Source organism: Synchiropus splendidus, chromosome 1, assembly GCF_027744825.2.
Source record: "Synchiropus splendidus isolate RoL2022-P1 chromosome 1, RoL_Sspl_1.0, whole genome shotgun sequence".
Taxonomy (NCBI): domain Eukaryota; kingdom Metazoa; phylum Chordata; class Actinopteri; order Syngnathiformes; family Callionymidae; genus Synchiropus; species Synchiropus splendidus.
Window position 1 is genome coordinate 7,942,484 of NC_071334.1, and position 21,006 is coordinate 7,963,489.

The following is a 21,006-nucleotide window of genomic DNA, read 5'->3' on the forward strand; positions in this document are numbered from 1 at the left end:
GGTGTCTCTCAGGACTAAAACAACAACTCAAAAACAAGCCACGTTTTTTAAATAAATATATATATATTTCAAAACTAAACAAAGCTTGTATATAAAGTTTTGTAAACAGACACGCAAACGTGGTTGAATGTAATTCAATATAACCCCAAGATATTAATATTTACTGAAATAATGCATCTTTTTAAACATGCAGAAAGGTATAGATATCATCATAGGCTCGTGTCATAAGAATGGCAAAGCATTCAGAAACCAAAAATAAGTATTCATAAAATGCTATTGTGGTTCCTCATACCTTTTTTGCGTGCGGTGTCGTCCGGGTCCAGGTTCCGACTCACTGTCACCACCTTGATGAGCAGCCTGTTCCCCCCCTGACGAATCATGTTGACCACCTGCCTGTGACCCACCTTCACCACGTTCTCCTGGTTCACCTGCCGGGTCGCACAGCTAGTCAGTAACTTTACTCAGTAACATTATCATCATCAGATGATAAAGATGACATCACCAGACCACAAAATAGGAAGATGACATTCTGAGCAGACCTAGTAGTTTTAACCCCTTATCTTTCAAGCATTGCCAAAACCCATGCAGCTGCATCAACACATACAGGGAAGCGCTGTTGTCGAACAGGTTTAGAGGGGGAGATGTTGCGTGTGTATTAAGTTTGAAAATAGAAAGTGGCCAGCTGGCTAGTTGGAAAGTGTATATGCCAAAGTAAGCAAGCATGGCAAGACCACTCGGGCTGCTCAGCTTTACCACACCAGCTAAAAGCTAACAGAAAAACAGAATGATAAAAGTTCAGGAGGGAAATTTTTTTGTTGTGAATACATTGAATAGTTTAGATTCATCATCTCACTTTCTCACATCACATATTCATTTCATTGTAGAGTTTATTTCAAGGTATAAAACTGAAAAATCCAGTTTTAACTAGCAAACTGAAAACGTAATTTATTCCGGCCAAAAGGACAAACTAACACAGCAATCTAATCACTTCTACAGCCATGCAAACAAAATAAACCAAAGCTATGCATTTTAGTTGGAGTTGGATGAACAGACTTTATTTCTTCACAGAGAAGAGGTGTAGCTCTGTTTTTGCTGAAGGAAGAAGCATCGTTTTTAGTTTGCGCTATGGACCATATTCTTTCGATGGTCAGGTGCAACCATTCAACAGTATTATTCCATCACTTTGCTAAATGACTCTCCCCTGAAATATTAGGGATTCAAAGTAATCTCATTATAATAACTGAAGAATGAATAATGTTAAAGAGAGGTGAAGAATTGAATGAGGGGAGGATGAAAGGCGGCGAAGGCGTATTAAAGATGAAGGTAAGGAAATGAGGAAGGAAGCAGGAGAAAAGACAGAGTGCCTCAAAAGGTTGGGTTACACTGCAAACATTTACATCTGTTTTATAGTGTCCTCACGCTGCCTCAACGCATTCAGACGCACATGCACGCATGCACGCACGCACACTCTGACTTATATAAGCCTCTGTCTTTCTTAGTGTTACATAACAACAAAGAACCTTAACAGACATTTTTGTTGTTTGCTGGGTTGCAGGTCATCTTGAAGAATATCTCCAAGGATGTGAAAGCAAAGAACAGAAGTAGAAACTAACTCAAATACAAACAGAAAGTATGTTGTTCTGCAGAGTCAAACTATTGTGATGCTAGCTTTGTTGCTTTAATAAAAAGTTAAGATAGCTGGGTGGATGGATTGTAGTTTAATAATCAATAGAGCACAAATGCATGTACACTCAATGTCACACTCAGACTGCACAAGCAGAGAAAAATCCACTGACAGATGTTAATCCGATTAATGACTCATAAGCTAACCAATCACAGCAGAGCATGTAATAACATGCCTCTAATCTAGCCAGTCAGACAGCAGCCAGGTCAGCTGATCCCACTTCTGTCACAAAATTACAGACACTGGGATTTGCAAATACAAATAAGCAGCTTTTTAAGTGAAAGACTGTGTTTAAATCTGAGTGTGTGTGTCATGTCAGCATGAAGAGCTGCAGGGACATGGAGTTTGCTTTTTTTTTTGATGACTCAGGTTTGATTCCAATGTATGACAAGGCTGCTTTCCAACAGGAAAAATAATAATCCAGCCTTGCAAAACCCCTTGTGCAGATGCCACTGAACCTGGCTACAGCGTGTCACTGTCAGGCCGACTTTGCCAGGAAGAATCTATTACTTCATATCCACATTGAAAAAAAAAAGAGAAGATTCAATGAACGATCTGTCACTGCTCGAACTGCTGTATGAGCGAGACCGGCATCATTATGAACTGAAATCAAATGTCTTAGCGACTCTGTAAGATTTGGAAATTTGGATCTGGTTTTAAATTGGAACACACAGCCGGGGCCTCCTCAGCGTCCTGACACAGATACACAAACAGCAGCCAGACAGAACAAACCCCCATTTGTCAATATCAGAACAGTAGAGTTGCAGAAAGGTCCAGTGCTCTTTAGTAAATAGCTGGCTCAGTGAGGAAAGAACATCATGTGGTAAGCTTTGGTACAAATGAGTCTTCCACATGAGCTGAAGTGCACTACCCGACTAGCTTAACCCTAGAGGCTTGATGACGACAAAGTCAGTGTTTCCTACCTTCAGAACAGAAAAGCTGGCGATACAGACTTGGGACGAATTGACAAAGTCTGTGTCTACTGAGAGACGCTTGTGTAAATATATACACACAAGCTACTTATGGACACTCTAAAGGTAGAAAGGATATAGGAGATCACTAAAGCAACATTCATGTCCACTCCACTTCCACTGTGTTGGAAGCAGGTGGAAGCAGAAAAAAACTTCGATGCTCCTTCACTATCGTCATCACACCTTCAAAGTGAAAAAAAAAATCTGCAAAATCGCTGTAGAAAGCAAAACACTCAAAGCTGTGGTTGCCGGGCAACAGGTTCTGTGTGATTTCCAGCTTGCGGTGGGAGCACTGCCGAGAGTGTGATCAGCACTTGGAGGGAGGGGGCAGACCTCGCCATTCACTTGTAAAGGCGGAAGTGACTTCCAACCCGGGGTTTTAGTCACAGCAATTCACTGAACCCAGGCCAAGTTGCAGAGGTGTCGTCAGAAGTGGGTCACTATTTTCTCCACCTCCATTCATCCACAGCACAATCAATCACCGCTCTGCTGAGCGTGATCACGAAAATCCTCCATCATTGTCACAAGCAGGAACACAGCCGTCTTTATTGATCAGCGCCAGAGGCGCTTTAGGAGGGCAGGTGCCCAAGCCAGAAAAAAAGGGGTGGCCATTGTGAAAACACTTGCATTCTTGTTATGACGATAATAATAATTGCGTGAAATTGAAAAGAAAGAGAGAGTAACTTTTTTTCCTAAGAATATAGAGACAGAAACAAGGGCACTTTTGTCATGCAGAGAAAAAGGGGTGGTGCTTGTCTGTGCATGTGTCTTTAACAACACCTCCAATACTCAAGTCCTCAACTTTCTGTCAAATTTAGGGCTGTATCATCGGCCTGATAGCAGGCTTCAGTCGTCGTAAAATGGTCACTGATATAACGAAACTGATGCCGCTTTACAGCAACAGGCAGTTTTAGAATGTTAGTTTATGGCAACTTTGTAAAATTTGTCTTGTACTGCAGTGAAACTTGTGACTGTCACCCAAGTACAAGAAAAACATAGTGTGGAATGTTGTATGTGTAATAATGTTAAATGTGTACTACATGTTTTGGAAAACACTAGCATCAGTGCATCCTGAGTCAAAATCATCATCACCACTGTTATTACTAACATCATTCAAACTACCACTGCCTTCATCAACACTCACCGTAATCATTGCAGTATCATCCAAGAACATTACCGCTGGCAGCCGCCGAGATTAACGTCTTTATTAGCAGCAACATCGTAGCACCTATCAGTGCCGCTTCATCATTGGCTTCTTTTAAATGTCACCGCCACCTTCATCTCCACCAAAATAACCACAGAGACCGTCTTCACTGACATTATCAGCTCCACCCACACAAGCGCTCAGCCACCTCCTGCACCAACTTCACATCCACCACGACAACTTCATGCAGTCCTTCTCAAACAGTGTGGGGGATGTGGGGGCACATGTGACCTTGGAACACACCTTTTTGCCGAACTAGAATAGTGTAATTGCACATCCACTCATGGTTTTCTTTTTTTAATTTCGGGCAAATTGATGCACTTCATGTACAACGCAATGCTGAGGTGTACTTATAATACTTTTATAGACAAATGATAATATTTAAAGAGGTGGCGGAGAGTTGCCTCAGTAAACGCAAAAGGTTTACTTCTTCTCGTCGACAGAAAATAATAGAGAAGCACTGCATTAATGGGTCTCAACTGTAAACATGAAAGCGTGTTTCCCTTTTGCAAGACGTAACCTATAATATCTGCTCATTCTGCGGTTTGCACTTTCAGCTGCTGATCACGCACCATCCTTATCACAACCCTCGGCCATCATCATTAGGGTGTGAATTATTCCACGCTCATCGTCACTAACATGAAGCAGACAAGACTCAAAGCCAGAGGTCAATATCATCTTCATCTTCTTCTTTCTCTTTCAGCTTCTCCCTTCAGTGGTGGCCACAGCGGATCATCTTCCTCCATCTCACCCTGTCCTCTGCTTCCTCTTCTCTCAAACCTACAAACCCAGTACCAATGTCCTGGCTCTCTCTCCTCTGTACATGTCCAAACCATCTCCATCTAGCCTCTCTGACTTTGTCTCCTAAACACCTGAGCACATGTGCTGTCCCTCTGATCCTATCATCATCCTGCTCACTCCCAGAGAGAAGCTCAGCATCTTCATCTCTGCTCCCTCCAGCTCTGCCTCCTGTCTTTTCCTCAGTGCCACTGTTTCCAAACCATACAACATTGCTGGCCTCACCTCCCTTTTGGACACTTTCCCTTTCATCCTTGCCGACACCCTTTTGTCACACATCACACCTGACACTTTTCTCCAAGTGTCAGGCAGGATGAAACCATCCTGCCTGCACCCGCTTCTTCACCTCTTTCTCACACTCTCCATTGCCCTGGACAGTGGAGCCGAAGTACATAAAATCCTGCACCATCTTTATCTCTGCATCCTGTAACTTCAACTGTCCACTTGCCTCCCTCTCATTCACACGCATGTATTCTGTCTTACTGCGGCTTACCTTCATTCCTCTCCTTTCTAAGGCACATCGCCACCTCTAATGATCTTCATAACTATTTATTTGATATAACCAGTCCAGTTTCACCCAGTTTGTCCATTACAGGGATTCGATCGCATTCTTTCTATACACTCATTCCATGACTAGCAGCTTGCAGTGTTGCGCGCAATGCTCCTCTTCCCACACACACTTACAGCGAAGAAGGCGGTCAAATGCACGTCTTCGAGCCTCTAACTTGACCAAACACCTTCACGACAGAATGGTGGATTGCTCCTTGTTGGACCTGCGACGCAACAGACAGTCTGCGCCGCAGAGCTAACGGCTAGTGTGGTGTCTCCCTTCAAAACTTTATTGACCCTTGTCGACTGTCAAAGCTTGCTCTGTGGTTTAAAAGTTGGCTAAAAACTAAATGCAGAACTAAACAAAAGTGCTCCAAAAGGTGCAGAGAGAAAGAATCATTGTTGTATGAAGATATGTCTCAATATCCCCCAAAACTACGATAAAAGGATGCAAAAGACATTGTGATAAAATCGAAATATTAATTTAAAATAAATATAAATCATGGTATATTTTTGCCATATTTCCCACCCCTTTATGGAGACATTTTTTAACAATATCATGCCAAAATAGCTGCATGTCAATAGCTACATTTTCCACAAATTAAAAGGACTTTTATAGGACTTTAAGCACAATTTGGTTGTGACCCTCAGGATATTTTCAATGAACCAAGTGTGCCGTGTCTTGAAAAAGGTTGAAAACCACAGTGATAAGGAACCCAGTCTTTCTCCAAGCCAAAGCATTGATGCTCAGTACGGCCTTAACCAACCGCCGTGGTGATGCGTGCCCCAGTCTTTACTACTGCTCCCATCCTCATCTGTAAAATTGTCACTAGGAGCAGCACCAGCACAACATCGGCGGCGACGCTGCAGCAGTGGAGCAGCAGTAGTAACAGCGTGGGCTCAGACGGCTGTGATAAATAAATTATTTATAGAAAATGATGCTTCCTCTGTTATTTTAAGACTAAAGGTCATGTGACGTTGCTGCGCCTCCTCTGAGGATCAGCGTGTTTGTGAAAATCCACAGCAGAGAAGATGATGCGAGTAAACAGCTGAAGGGACTTCCATGATGAAGATGACAACAAGGGTGCTTCATGTGGTGTAAAACAACCGATTAAAAAAACCCCAAACAAATCAGAAACACAAAGTATTCAGACACACAAGCGGGTGGTTCTGCAGGCTCCACACACAAGTGTCGCATTAAGGATGGAGCGATCAGGCAAAAAAAAGGGTACCAAACACGTTGCGGAGCAGGAGATTTTAGATCTTGAGGTTCTGGAGAAGGAGATTGAAGATGCAGAGCGAGTTGCTTTTAGAGGGTGAGACTTTTGAGGTCTGACTGCCGGTTCACTGAACAACTGACAGCTATGACACACACACACACACGCACACACACACACACACGCACACACACACAGGCAGGCAAACACACACCTGGGGAAAAAGCTAAGCAGATGCATTTGCATGTTGCAGTGGTCTCACAATCTCCCTGCCTAAGTCAAGGGTTATATAAGAGAATAAGTGCTTTTTACACACACATCCACAGACACACACCGTTTCTTCATTCAGTTTGAAACTTTTTTGTGTTAAGGCTTCCTACAGATGTTGTTTTAAAAGACCTCGCCTCCATGCCCTTTCATCGACCCTCTGTTCCAACTCTGGCTCACAATATTTCACAAGCTCAGACGGGGCACATCCACATTCTCACTGGCTCTTTCCAGTCCTCCATAAAGTCAATATAATTTCTGTATGTATGCAACAGTTTTGCCTTTCATCTACGAGACACAAAAAAAGAAGCCAGTCTAATGCCCTCCCACTCAGATAAGCACCTTAGACAGTCCTAATATGGGATTATTTGGGAACCATCTCAATGCCACAAACACGTGGACACCTCAACAGTGGCAGAGCTTCATCACACACACCAGAGGCTGTTGTTCATCCAGCACCACATGAGCACATGCATTTGCACTTCTATTAGTACACAAACCCTTACGCTTCAACGGCTTTGTAATAGTCTTGAAATTTCAAATATTCACAAAAGGTTTCAAAAGTCAAAGTCACAGATCTCACCTCAATGAGGAAATCCCCCGTCCGGAGACCCGCCTGCCAGGCCACGCCCCCCTCATCCACTGACTCCAGGTATTGTAGAGCAGGAAACGCCGGCGTGGGAGTGAACTCCTCGATGGGCGTGTCGGCTGCAAAGCACACAGATAAAGCAAAACACATTTTAAAATAATGTTGCATAACAAAACAATAAAAAAAACTGTAGCAGTCACTTTCTCACCAATTCAACCTCTAAGCCATAAATCAATACATCTATCATTCACACTACGAATGCCACATTCAAGCCCTCCAACCCCCTTTATCATCCCCAGTCCTAGTCACCCCTACCTATCCTCTTCATATCCTCCTCTATCACAGCCATGAGCCTCAGTGGTTGTCGCCCTCATTTTCGTGCGTCCATTTCTAACTTTCCTCACCCAACATTTCTCTCTTGTCCACATGTCTAAACCACCTGAGTCTGACCTCCATAACTTTGCCTCCATTAAGATGTCCCTCTGCTCTACTCCTTTCTAATCTTGTCCTTCCTAGCCACTCCCAGTAAAAGCAACTGCATCTTTAGCTCAGACTCTTTGAACTCTGACTCCTGTCCTTGTGCCAGAGCTGCTGTTTTTAAAGCATTCATCACGGCAGGTCTCACTACTCTCCTACAGAGCTTCCTTTTCACTCCAGATCTCACCTGACTGCAGTCTCCACCTGCCCCATCCTGTCCTGGCTGCACTCTCCTCTTCACCTCTTTAAATCTCTGTCCATCACTCAGTATGACTGAAGCCTAAACTCATCTGTTTTCACTTCCTCTAGTCCCTCATCTTCTCTGCCTCTCTCTTCTTTATGTATTCTGTCTTGCTTCTACTGAGCTTCATTCCTCATCTCTGCAGCTTCTCCAACTCATCTTCACTCTCACAACAAATAACTTTATCATCAGCAAACAGCTCCTCCCTAATGTCATGAGTCAGTCCCTCCATAGAGTGGCAAACAACAATGGGCTAAGAGCTGAAGGTGCGACTCCTACTCTCACCTCGAATCCACTCCCAATCGCTCCCACAGAACACCTCACCACTGTCTCACTGTCCTCATACATGTCCTGCACCACCCTCACACGCCTCTCTGATGCACCAAACCTCCTCATGCAATACCACACATTCTCTATAGGCGCCCTGTCACAGGCTCCCTCCAGATCCACAAAGACACAGTGCAACACCAGCTGACCTTCTCTGTACTTCTCGATCAGCATCCTCAGAGCAAACAAAGGATCTGTTGTGCTCTTTCTGGACATGAAACCATACTGCTGCTCACTGAGGCTGACTTCTTCTCCTAGCCTGGACTCAACCACTCTTTCCCACACCTCCATGGTGTGACTCATCAACTTGAATGACTTTTTCTCCTGGTTCTCCCAGGTGGCATTGCAGGGGAACATACAAAGAAAACAGATATGCTTCTAGTGCAATATACAAAAAATATGGATCACAAAAATGTTCGCCATCTCTTAACTGAACTTAACTCATAACTTAACAAAAAATACTTCTTTAGGTTAAGATTTAGTTCTTCTGTCGACTTGTTTGTTACGTAAAACTTGAAAAGAATTGGTAGGATGGAACAAGCCTTATCATTTGGTGAGTAGAAGGAAGCACTTTAGAATGGTATGCATTCGGATTTTTAAAAGAAATACTGCTATTTAAAGGCCGACAGCCACACAACATCACGTCGCCGGAGAGAATCCTTATCTCTTATAAAAATGTAAGTTGATCGTCGTCCTAGTTTTGACGGAATCATACACCTCTTTCAGGGTCTGTTATCGAACCACAACACAATACGACCTTGATAGACATGAAGCACTGCATGCCTGAGTGGTGTGAAATGCTCCGCACGTTATATCATGATGCTCACTACGCGATCACCATAGTTATACAAGATCTAAGTCACTTCATGTTGTTTTGTTGTGACACATATTTATCCCTGAGCAGTATTTCAACTCTCCTCGTTCTCACATTCTCTATCAGTTTATTAACATCCTGTTTGTAAATCCACACACATCACCTGCCTGTTTCCATCAACCCTCATCGTGACCCCTCATCCTTGTTTTGTTTGGCCCGACCCTATCTGGGGACGACAGCCTGGTTTAGTCTGGTAATAACAGCCTGACATCTACTGAACCCAAACTGGTGAGTCTTAAGTACATTTGAATTTCTGCGTTGATTGAGAGTACAGTTCAGTCAGATCCTGTCAAAGGCCAAACATATCCATCCTCCATCCAATGGTGCAGTGAAGTACTGAGCATGCACAACTCATTCATTCTGTGACGCATTTTACACGCATTTTATCATGATGCCTCAGCTCAGGGAATGAAGTAGGATGTAAAGTAAAAACATTTTTGTAATTTACATGTGCAGCTGATTTACTGAAGGTTTCTACTCACAAACACAACGAGCACAAAACGCTGTATCAATAGAGCATGCAAAGGTTTTCGGGCGTGCAAGCCACACAACACTTGTGGCCACTATTTGATTCATCAAACCTGAGTGGAATATTGTGGCGAGAAATGACATCATTTTTAGCTTGTTTTGAATTGAGGATTCAGGCTCTGTATTGTTGAGGCTTTGACAAAAACTGCACCCCGCCTTGCACATGTGCTCCAGCAAAGAATTTCACTTCACAATCACGGCAACAGTTTACCTCAATGGAAATATGAACACGACTTCTTTATTTGTAGTTTCTCTCGTAAGTGGACACAAAGCTGCCAACAACTCAGACACACTCTCTGGTTCTCACTCACCGTCTCACACATCCACAATGTGCGAGGTGAGACCGTTTATTTGGAAGGTCCGACCCAAGCCTCACATGTTGATTCCCTATTGGATTGCTTTCCTCTTTTGTGGCATCGACTTTCAAGTGTCTTTTATCAGTGTGTGTCTGCACGTGTGTCCGGACAGCTCCCAGTGTCTCTACGTAAACACGGAACGGTACAGCACCAGCAAAGCATTGTCCAAACTGTCCGACCCATGTCTCACGTTTGCTCTCTATTTGATCACTTTCTTGGCTGTACATGGTGACAAGTTTCAAGTGAGACCCTCTGTCATGTGTGTGTGCCGGCAGCTCCGTCGTCATGGTGACGCTGTAAGTTGTGATTTTAAGCCTCCTTGCAGCTCATTTTTACTGGGAAAATTTCCCGGATCCACTTTATTTTTCATCATCATGATCAGCCTGGTGGAAAACATGTGGCTTGACCGCACCACCAAACTGGACACCCTTGGAATCCAGGGGTGAGTGTTCCTACCGTGGATGTTTTGAGGGATAAACATTGGTTGATGTCATGATTAATATGTTGCAATGTGAAGCTTCTTGGTGTTTCATTAAACTTCATCTTTTTTAAACTGTATATGTATATGTATCTACATGTATATGTTTTCGACTGTATAGCAGTGTGCTGCCGATTGACACTTGCGCACATAATGTTTTGAAATAGACTTGGTTGCATGCACACACGTACAGCACAGACAGTAAGGGGCGGAGCTGAAACCTTCCAACAGCGCTGACCATCAGCTCAGCAACATAAAGCAGCTCCTATCACAACTGAGAGTATAACATCCTAATCTCAACCATTTGGGGACAGCAACAACAACCTGTTTTTAGACACTGGGAGGAAACTAGAGTGCAGGGAGAAACCCTGCAGTCATACTGCAGTAGCTGCCTGCCCTATGTACAAGGCATTAGGGATGTAAGAAAATGTCGATTCACTCAAACATCGCAATACTCGATGGCGCAATACTGGATCAATATTTTAAGTCAATTATAGAAATATTTATTAAATGAATGATTATAACTGTCTGCATTTTTGAGTTGACTGAAGCTTCCGACGAGTGGTTGGCAGCAACTGATTCGACCTTCAGCACCATGTGATGTGCTCTGTTGGTTGAAATATATGGTCAACACAATACACCAACAGGCACTCATATAGTCTGCAGTTACTCAATAAACTTTTGGATTACTTGTTGGAGATCTAATATATTGCTTACTTTCAGTATCGCAATATATCATGCTATATCATAGCGTCACTCGTGTATTGGGATACGCATCATCCTGCCAGATTCCTGCCAAAACACGGGCCAACCTGGGATAGGCACCAGTTGTGACTGGTCGAGGTATCATGAAACAGTATTGCAGGATTGATGAAACAGTGAAACCACTAGATGATGCTCTTAGTTTAGAAATTATTTGATGGTTGAACATTGAGTTAGTTATTCAAATCCAATACAGCAGACAGCGCCATCTGATGGCATCTGAAAATCAGGACACTGTTTCATGAAACCTCATCAATCCTTCAACATTGTGTCATAAAACCTCATCTACCCAACACTAGAAATGAATGAATAAATTAGATCTTAAACTAATAGCATTGTTTTTTATACTAGCGCCTTCATCTCTAACTCAGAGGGACATGGGATGTGACTTTCTTCCAGACACACCAGACTCACGTGGGCTTGACTTGAAAGACCAAATGGACAACCTATAAAATCACCTGACACACATCATCATATCATCAACATGGACTAGTTGGCGCTCGCTCTTTCTCTCACAGAAGTTTGGTCAGCAGCCATGAAAGCATCGGTCTCTACTTTGGTCGATGATTTCACAGCCTCAGTCCTGTATGTGGCTGCAAATTACGCCACAGGACTCACACTCCCACCAGCCTAAGTGCACTGGTTTAGGAAGTGCCTGCGGCCACTTAAGTGTTTTATCGATACAAAGGGCTGGAATAATGATACCGCATCAATCTACAAATCCTTTAGCTCTAATGATTTTTTCACTCTTTTTTTCTCCTCAAACTCTTGTTGCTTTTCAAAGCGGAATTAAAACAAATCACAGAAACAACTCACAAATTAATGAACATGCTGACTTAAGTTGATGTTTTTAATACAATAAACTTCCAATAAAATAATAATAATACATAATAATAACACAAGTCCTCGGATTGTCAATGTTATCAGGACCAGTAGTGAAAAGGAAAATTTTCCAATACAAGTCAGGCGGATGAGCAATGCCATGTATTCAACTGATACTTGTTGCATTCTTATTGTACACATGTATGGACCAAAACCACAGATACCAAACACGGAAAAAACACACAACCAACCTCACAAAAACAGTAGATTCTGGAGTTATCAGGCGATACAGACTCAAACTGCAGTAAGTCATCCTTGCTAGGAAAGCTCCGACACCATTCCAGTCGTCAAGAAAATCCTCAGTTGGAGGATTTAATAACTGAAGCCTGGCCACCCTTGACATCTGTGATCATTAAATCCTTTGAGAGGTTTGCTGACCCACTCGAAGGAGTCCGTACACTTCAGTTCTGTTTGAGGCTTCGACGACACGTCAGTAAATCAAAGTCTTGATGACAGACAGAGGGCTGCAGAGATCATCGCAGCAACTGGACAATTGAGACTGAGCTCCCCTGAAAGATGCAGCTTGGGAGGTCATTGATCATGTCAAGAATAACGGCAGGCGGTCACACATGGTGATGAGACAGCAAATGTGAGACACACAAAGCCTCAATGAACCCAACGTAAACGTCAGGCTTCACAGGTCACGGCAATGAAAGTATTTTTAATATTTCACCCAGCAAATGGTTCATGAAAACATGCTGCCTGTCAGTATATTTTGGTGTAAACACAACATGTGAAGCTGGAAAAACAGGGCCAAATCAAGATTAAAGAAATGAAAACAGACAAAGTGAGCAAAGCAAGTCACATTCCGTTACACTACTGACAGTTAATGGGGCTTAAACAAAGAAATAAAGGGAATTAAAAGAAATGGAGCTGATGACGCTGCATGTTGTGGGATTGCCTAGTTTTAAATTAGCTTTGAAGTGGCATTTAAAATCACTTTTTATCTTCACCTAATGCAAATTCAGGAGAGCCGTAGACAAGGCTGTATCTGAGTAGCTTTTTGGCTGTGCAATGATGAATTTTGCTGCCACAAAAAGGGCAAAAAAAGATTCTTTTTTAAATTGGAGGTATGACTCCTTTAAAATGAGCCAACTTTTATTATGAATTTTAAATCACATTTAATCATATCTAAATTGAATTGGTACACAGAAGCGAACACTTGGCTGCATCTATCCAGAAGTTTTGTTTTTTAACCTGAATTTTTGTCTGCAATTTCATGAATGTTCTGTTTACAGTGTAACATCACATTTTTCCCCAATAAATGGATGCACTATCTCAATATTTTGAGTATATGTCATGAATATGTGAAGGTTTTCTACTGAGAACAAAACATTTTTCATTTTATTTAAGGGATAAGAAATATACAAAAACATTTCAATAGGCGAAAACGGCACGTATTTCTAACGTGTTTTGTTTTTTGTGATTCATTTTGAAAGTTGAAATCACAAGGCAATTGCAGGCGAGCTTATTTCCCTGAACTTGAGCAACTAAGGAGACTCGCTCGATGCTTTGCCAACTAGGTAGAGGTCACTTTATTTCTGTTTGCAGTGATGTTGTTGTGCTATGCTGCTACTCAAGGTCAGCCATTCACTGCTCTTGAAGGGATCTGATGTGAACTAATGGGCCTGTTGCGGGTTCTCGTCGGTCAGTTACAGAGTTAAAAAAAAACAGGGCCAAACATGAAAATAAAGTGCCTGTTGGGAAGGTGAATCGAATATCGCGGTGACAAGATGAACTTTTTTATATCTGCTGGCGGAGTCAAAATGTGCATGAGAAAGCCAGTGAGTGAGAGCGAGGACGTGAGCTTGTGTGACAGCTCAAGCATCAGCGTGCGCCCATGTGTGTGCATGCCGGGTCAGTTCCCCGGGGTGACAGCGCTAAGTACATGTGTGGCCGTAACTATGTGTCACCATTGCAAGAACAATTTTTTCCCCCGTCCTCCAATCCAGCGGTTGGAGAATGTAAACGTGGATTATGACATCGCTAAAATCGTCATAGAAACCAATGCAGCAGCTCCAACTGGCTATTTTTAGGAGCCAATCTGGTGTTGCGGTGCAATATCAGACAGCCTAAAGAACAGTGGGTGGGTGTGTGTTTGTCTCCGCCTGAGTGTGTGTTTCTCTGCAGGGGTCTGTGTGTGTGTGGCCCTGGGGAGGGGGTCATAATAAACCATCAGAAGTGGTTTTGGGGGGGATCTCACAGAAAGGACACTGAGTCCATGTTAACATCTCATTGACATCATTGACATCTGCTGATGTTAGGATTCAACATAATGATTAAAATCTAACTATTAAGACACGTGGTTCAACCAATGTTTGCTTACAAAATCACCCCATTCTCAACTGACAATATAAAACTGGTGTCATGTCGAGCTTGAAAATGAGCTTTTAAAATGATGTAAAGTAGAAACCAGCTTTCTGAGTTTGGCATCCAACTATTTTTTTTTTCAATTAAGAATAATGTGCTTCTTATGGAAAGGTGTTTCTTCAAAAAAACATAAATAAATAAAATGTCACTATGGCTTAAGGGAAAATTGAATATCCCTAAACTCATTTGCAAAAGCCTTTAAATAGTAGTTTTAAAAAGGACTAACTCATTTAAAGTGTCTGAGACGTCACAGGTGTAAAAATGAAGACATAGATACACACCAATTTTCACTGCATTCCTTCCTAAACTTTGCTGCGGTTCGCTACAATTTGATCGTCCGACAGATGTAAACAAATGCGGCACAGACAGTGTGTTTACAGCTTAACTTAAATCGTGAACTACACACATCATCCTGATAGAATGTAACAACAACAATAATAATAATAACAATAAGATGAAGACCACACACCCGCACAGCGAACGTTCACCTCAGCCACACACCGCAGAAGTTGACCAACTTAGTCACGCGCACACGTCAGCAGCACGCACGCACGCACGCGTCTCAGGTGCGTCCTACCTTTGGCTCCCCGCAGCACGAAACCGAAGCCTTCATTCTCCTTCTTCTGCAGCACCACCGTCTTCTCGTCCACCACGCAGTCACTGTGGAGCAGATGCCGCGCAGAGCGTCCGTTAGCGCAGCCCATCATCCGCAGCATCGCCACGGACGCCCGGCCCGAGTGGAGGTTCATGCTGCTGGCGGAGCTCGTCCAGCCGGGGCAGGGCGACCCCGACACCGCCCTCCCCCCCTCCTCTCTCTCTCTTCTCCTCCTCTGCCGCCCGCTCTCTCGACGTCTTATCAGGCGGTGGGACCGGGGGCCCGGCAGCGCGGCGACAGCATCTCCAGCAAAGCGTCGACCCCCCCGAAATAGAGAGAGGAAAGAAGGCAGACGACGCGCCTCCTCCTCCTCCTCTCCCCCCACCTCCTCCTCCTCTCCTCCCGCGCGGTCACCGTCGCCGCAGAAGCGACATCCGGCTGGAGGTGACGGCGGCTGATGGATGACGGTTGGGCGGGAGGAAGGACGAGGGAAACGCCGGCGTGTTGTTGTTGAGAGTCGGCGGGAGTGAGCGAAAGGGAGGAGCGGCGGACGTCAAAGGTGCAGAGGGGAGGGAGAGTGTGGTACTTCTGAAGGTCTTCATGCCGCTACAAACTCCAATCCACTCTGCGATCAATTATGCACGAAAAGAGCACTTTTCTTGTCCCTAAAAATCAAGATAAATGTGCAATAAAACGCACTTTCTACGACAACTTGAGCAAACTCAGGTAAAAAGTTACACTTTTCTCATTTAGAAATAAGTCATATTTCCACTTCCGGGTCAACAGCACCTTTCAAAGTGCGTGCTAATCGTCAGTGCACATCACGTGAGGCTTTTTAAACATCAGCCTGACATCTGCTTTCCAATAACTCAATACAGGTTCCCCTAATAGTAATAAGCGAACACTTACTATTGAAATACAATAGTCATTATCTTAAGTGTAACGAATAAAAAAAAAATGTCTGACACACGTCAACTTAATATGACAGCGACACGCCTCAGGAATAATGCAAAATATGCAGTATACAACACTAAATGAGTCTAAATTTAGTTCCAAGTGAATCAAAGTGAGAACCAGAGACAAGCGTTTGTGACATCACTGGAGGTAGATCCTGTCCTGTTCTTCTAACCAGAAGATGACAACCGTCATAAGAAGCAGGTGAAGCAAGCTGGAGGCGCGAGGGACGAGTGTCAACCGTCTGCATTTCGCTGCTTTGTTTCCCTCACACGGGCTTTTGAAACTCATTGCAAATGCCCACGGTTTTCAAATGTTAACGATTTTGGGGAAAAATTTATCACAATTTATTTTGAAAATGTTGAGATTTTTATTTAGTTTTTTTCTTTTTTTGGGGGGGGGTTTCTACATTATTCACTAAAGACATATTTGTGCACTAGCATATTAACTTGCAGCCATGTTAACATGTAGTATAGCGGTGCAGCTAAGCGTAACTGCACATGAAAATAAATAATAATATAAACACAGGGAGTCGGACAGTTCAACACTATATGCAGTCTTTAATTCATGCTTTGTGCTGAAGCGCCACGGCGGCACTTTATACTTGACACCATGGTCTATGAGGAAATGACCAAATGAGGTCATGTGAGAGATGGGTCAGATAGTCCAGAACTTCCTCGACTGAAGTGACAGTGGATTGGAGCGCCAGATCTGGTGGAGTGGGATGTTCACTTTTGCTTTACTAAATTCTATGACATTGTGATGTCGATTTGAGGAGCTACCAAAAACATCGGTGAGGAGGCGTCAATACTCACCAGTGAAAGTAAAATAAAAAAAATAAGCTCTACAGTTCACCCATGACTAGTTTAACGCATTATGTCTTGTACTGCTGACCCTTCTTAAGAGAGCTTTACATTACATTTACACGTGCGTTCAGAGTTGCCATCCGTCACTGATCTGCTCAGACACTTCATTCTCTCGCAACAGCCAGAGTAGTTGCTTCCATAATGACGTCCTTGGATCACATGGACCTGCTCAAAAACCAACAAATCCCTCATTGAATTTCCATCTAGTCTTATTATTGGCTAATATTGCTACTCCGTTTCAGTGCACTGGTGTTTGGTACCTCCGGTGACGTCACAAGATTTGCCCACTTACGAGAACCTTGTCAGACTCACAGTTTATTTTATAGTAGTATATGGCAATTCTATTATTTATTTATTTATTTTTAGTACACAGATTGAACTCCAGTATTTCTCCTTTCTGATCATGTATTGGTTGATGTTGATTTGTTTATTTTAAAACTTAACTTTAAGTTACATTAAAGGCAATGCGTTTCCAAACACACATTTTCAGTAAAATTTCATTTTCAGTTAAATTCTTCACTGTAGAAGTTGAATCAATATCTTATTAGAGTTAACACATTTTCAACAAAATAAATCAAATATAACTGTTCAGAGTAAGTGACCTCTTGAGAAAATACCCATGAAAATATCATTGCAGAATTGCAAATCTGTATAGTGCTAGAACTTTGAAAACAGCTGATTAAAAAGATGCTAATGCTTTATATTTATTGTTGTTTAGATCAAAAGCCAACTGGTTCAGTCAAAGGTGTTCGCCGTCTCCCAGCATCAACTGGCGTTTACCGGCACCATGACGACAGCGAGCAGACACGTGGGAGGCAAACCAAACGGGATGGAGTGGGGGAGGCGAGGTGCCATCCTAGATACTGTTCCCCTAGCAACACAATCTGTCTGAAGAGGAAGGAGGCCACACTGCTGACAGCCTGAAGGTTATCTCCCGGCATTCCTTCACGCAAACACACCTGACATCTTGTTGTGTTGACAAGGCGATTCGAGGTGTTGGGGTCATCGTGATGTGTCATTCATCAAAAACAAGTCACGGTACTAAGTGAGTCAAAGAATTCACTGTCAGGGTTTCACCACAGGGGGGAGACTGAGGCTCTCCCAGACTGACCATCTCTCAGATGGTCACTTCAATCGCCTGTCTTGTTTTGGTTCGAGAAAATAAACTGAGGGAAAAATACCCAAATAAATGTCATCACATTTTAAAATCATCACAATCCCTGATGCTTCGTCATCAAGTTTCTCACCTGGAGGCGTCAAAGCTGTCGTACGAGCCAACAGTGTAGTGTCGAAACAGCTTCCGTCTGTCTGCTCGATCGGCGCGTGAATCTGATGACAGACAAATATTAAAAGATGTTACTCTCGGTCGGCCACTTCAGCAGATGACCAGCATGAAACGGTCCAGCATGGGTTTCATAAAGGCAACCAAAAAGGATCTCGCCTGCCCTTCACTTGGTTCACAGCTACTGACCACTGCAGAGCAGCGCAACCCAACAAAAGCTGCAGTTCTAGTTATTCGTTATTGCTGTAGAAGAACTAACAAATGTTCTTATTCCATGGTGAAAATCTTGCTTAAAACAAAACGTAGACAGACAATTTATTTATTTAGTTTTAACACAACAGAAAAGCAATGTAAGTAAAATAATTTCCAGAAAATAAAAAAGGCAATTCAACAGTGGTAGGGAACATAAGGAAAGCTAGTTTGAGGGAATATAGCGTTGCAGTGCTGACTGCGCTGAAAAGCTAAACTCCTACATAATTACACTGTGGCCATCACCGATACGCTGGGTGTAATTTAAGCATAGAAACCCTGTCTGCTCTGAGGACATCATTTCCATGATGGGAAGATGGCAACACATTAAAACCGACTATAAACATTTCCGAATTCATCCATTTGTGGCTCAGTGTTGTGTGGCTGCTTCATCACAGGCCATTTTCTCCACATTAATCTGAGACCTGAGGCAGGCCTTCCCAAGATGTCCCGCTTCTAAACTCATTACAAGCACTTGTACTGTGACCACAGCCAATTAGAAAGATTTGAAGTTGTGTTGAACATCGGCCACAAATCAACCAAACAGCTTGCTGTCGTGTTCCATGAGTTAAGAAACATATCTGAACAGTGGTTTGAAAATTAAAAAGAAAAACATCTTGTTCATAATTGTTATTGACCTTGGGTGATTTTTGCTTCATATAAGTGCTTTAGAGAGGAGAATTTTGGTACAGGGTAGTGATGGGTCGATAAGGATTCCGGACACAGTACTGAAGGGTTGATGAGGTTTCATGAAACAGTGTACTGATTTTCAGAGGCCACCAGATGGCACTGTCTTCTGTAAAATGTTTGGACTTCAACAACTACTTCAATGAAAACTGAAATAATTTCTAAACCATTCGTAGTGATGGTTAAATCAGGTATCATGATTTCAGAGGCTACTAGATGGCGCTCTTGGTTTAGAAATGATGTGAGGTTTCAATGAATCAGATGTTTAGGTCCAAATAATCAAGACACTTTTTCATGAAACCTTGTATTGGGGTCTTTCTCTTGTAGAATGGGACGCATTGTGTGACTATAAAAGGCCAATTGTTTTCACTCCTAACCCCTAGAACACAAGGTTGGAAGGCCAAATCCAGCCGGTCAATAAATTGTAGACCAGTACTAATTTAAAGCCCAACCAAAACCAAACAAACGACAAAATATGTTTATATCATGATACCATGCTGCACAAAATACTCTTTTACTACCGTCATTTTAAAAAGCAGAGACTGCATACATCAACGTTGATTCTGGACGTTGAATGTGCATGGGGAGGGAATTTGTTGAAAGTCAATAGGACATACAGTATTCTGTGATGAAAGACACCAATTTTGTATTAGCATCATGTAATTTAAATTCTGGAGAACGTCCCACTTGAACTCTTATCCCTGTTAAAGCAACAATGGCTAACATTTGGACATTATTTTCATATTTCCTGAGATGACAGGTTTCAGTACGAACAGTTCAAAATCCCGGTGTCAGACTCTCTAGCTCTCTGTTAAATGCTCCCTTGGACTATGTAACTTTCTCTGGGCGAGCCACCCGGGGCGTGTTCTGTGAGGGAGTGACGTTGGGACCGGAGACCCAGCTTTACGACAGTCTGCAATTACACTTGTTTACCTGTGGCTCCGCCAAAAGCAAATATTTTCATTCCTCCCTACAGCTGCTTTAACAACATTAATAACTATATATAGTTGGCACATGTGTTGGAATGTGTTTGTGTTTGCATCACTGACTTTGACACCTGGCCTGAACAGCGCATAAGAGACTTTTGAATTTGCAGTTCAAACAGGTTCAGAGGAATATTACAGATTCTGAGAGTTATTTCAACAGTTCCTAAATCAGCAAATTGACATACATTTGTAGTCGTCAGAATAGCTATTCATATTTCACTAGGAGGCGCAATACCTCAGCATAACTGTGTCATTGAACTGTATTGTCAACCCAGCAGTTTCACTTCCTCTTTCAGTTTTCTGTTCTTCGCACTTCCATAGCTTCACTTTCACAACAGTAAGCACCAACCTATGGTTGGTTTACACAAGGACCCCACTTAATGAAAACAAAAGTACAAGCCCATCAGGTTTTTCTCAGGATTGAAATGCTCAGGACTGAAGGACGGAGTGAGATAAAAAAAGAAGTTTAATTCTCCTTCACTTCTTCTCTCGAGCCAGCTGTCACTCTTTCACACAAACTCATCTTCTCTGATCCGGCTTACATCTTGTCATCTTTGCAGGAACAACCCCCACCCCTCTGTCCACGGATTGTCAAGTAGATGAACGATCAGCAAGGGGCAAGCAACATTTTTTTTTTTTAATAGCAGCGGAGTAAAGTTGTCACGCAGCACGGTAACATACTGGTGACACTTCAGTGAGAGAGAGAGAGACGATTAAGTTTTCATGTTCCCGAACCATGTGATAAGGCTCTGTCTGCACATGTGCCCCTGTTTTGTCAGCAGTTTAAATGGTGTGTAAGCGTGCATGATGAAA

General features: G+C 42.8%; 1 protein-coding gene across 5 annotated transcripts in view; it reads right to left on the reverse strand.

Moving 5' to 3' along the window:
- LOC128752236 (SH3 and multiple ankyrin repeat domains protein 2-like) overlaps positions 1-21,006 on the reverse strand; it is a 145,977-nt gene that overhangs the window by 27,130 nt on the left and 97,841 nt on the right. For all 5 annotated transcript variants that reach the window (XM_053853225.1, XM_053853227.1, XM_053853226.1 and 2 more), the window contains 4 exons: positions 18,237-18,318; positions 15,152-15,234; positions 7,274-7,398; positions 293-428 (listed from right to left, as the gene is read on the reverse strand). In XM_053853225.1, the coding sequence (XP_053709200.1) occupies positions 293-428; positions 7,274-7,398; positions 15,152-15,234; positions 18,237-18,318 (426 nt within the window). The remainder of the gene's footprint in view (positions 1-292; positions 429-7,273; positions 7,399-15,151; positions 15,235-18,236; positions 18,319-21,006) is intronic.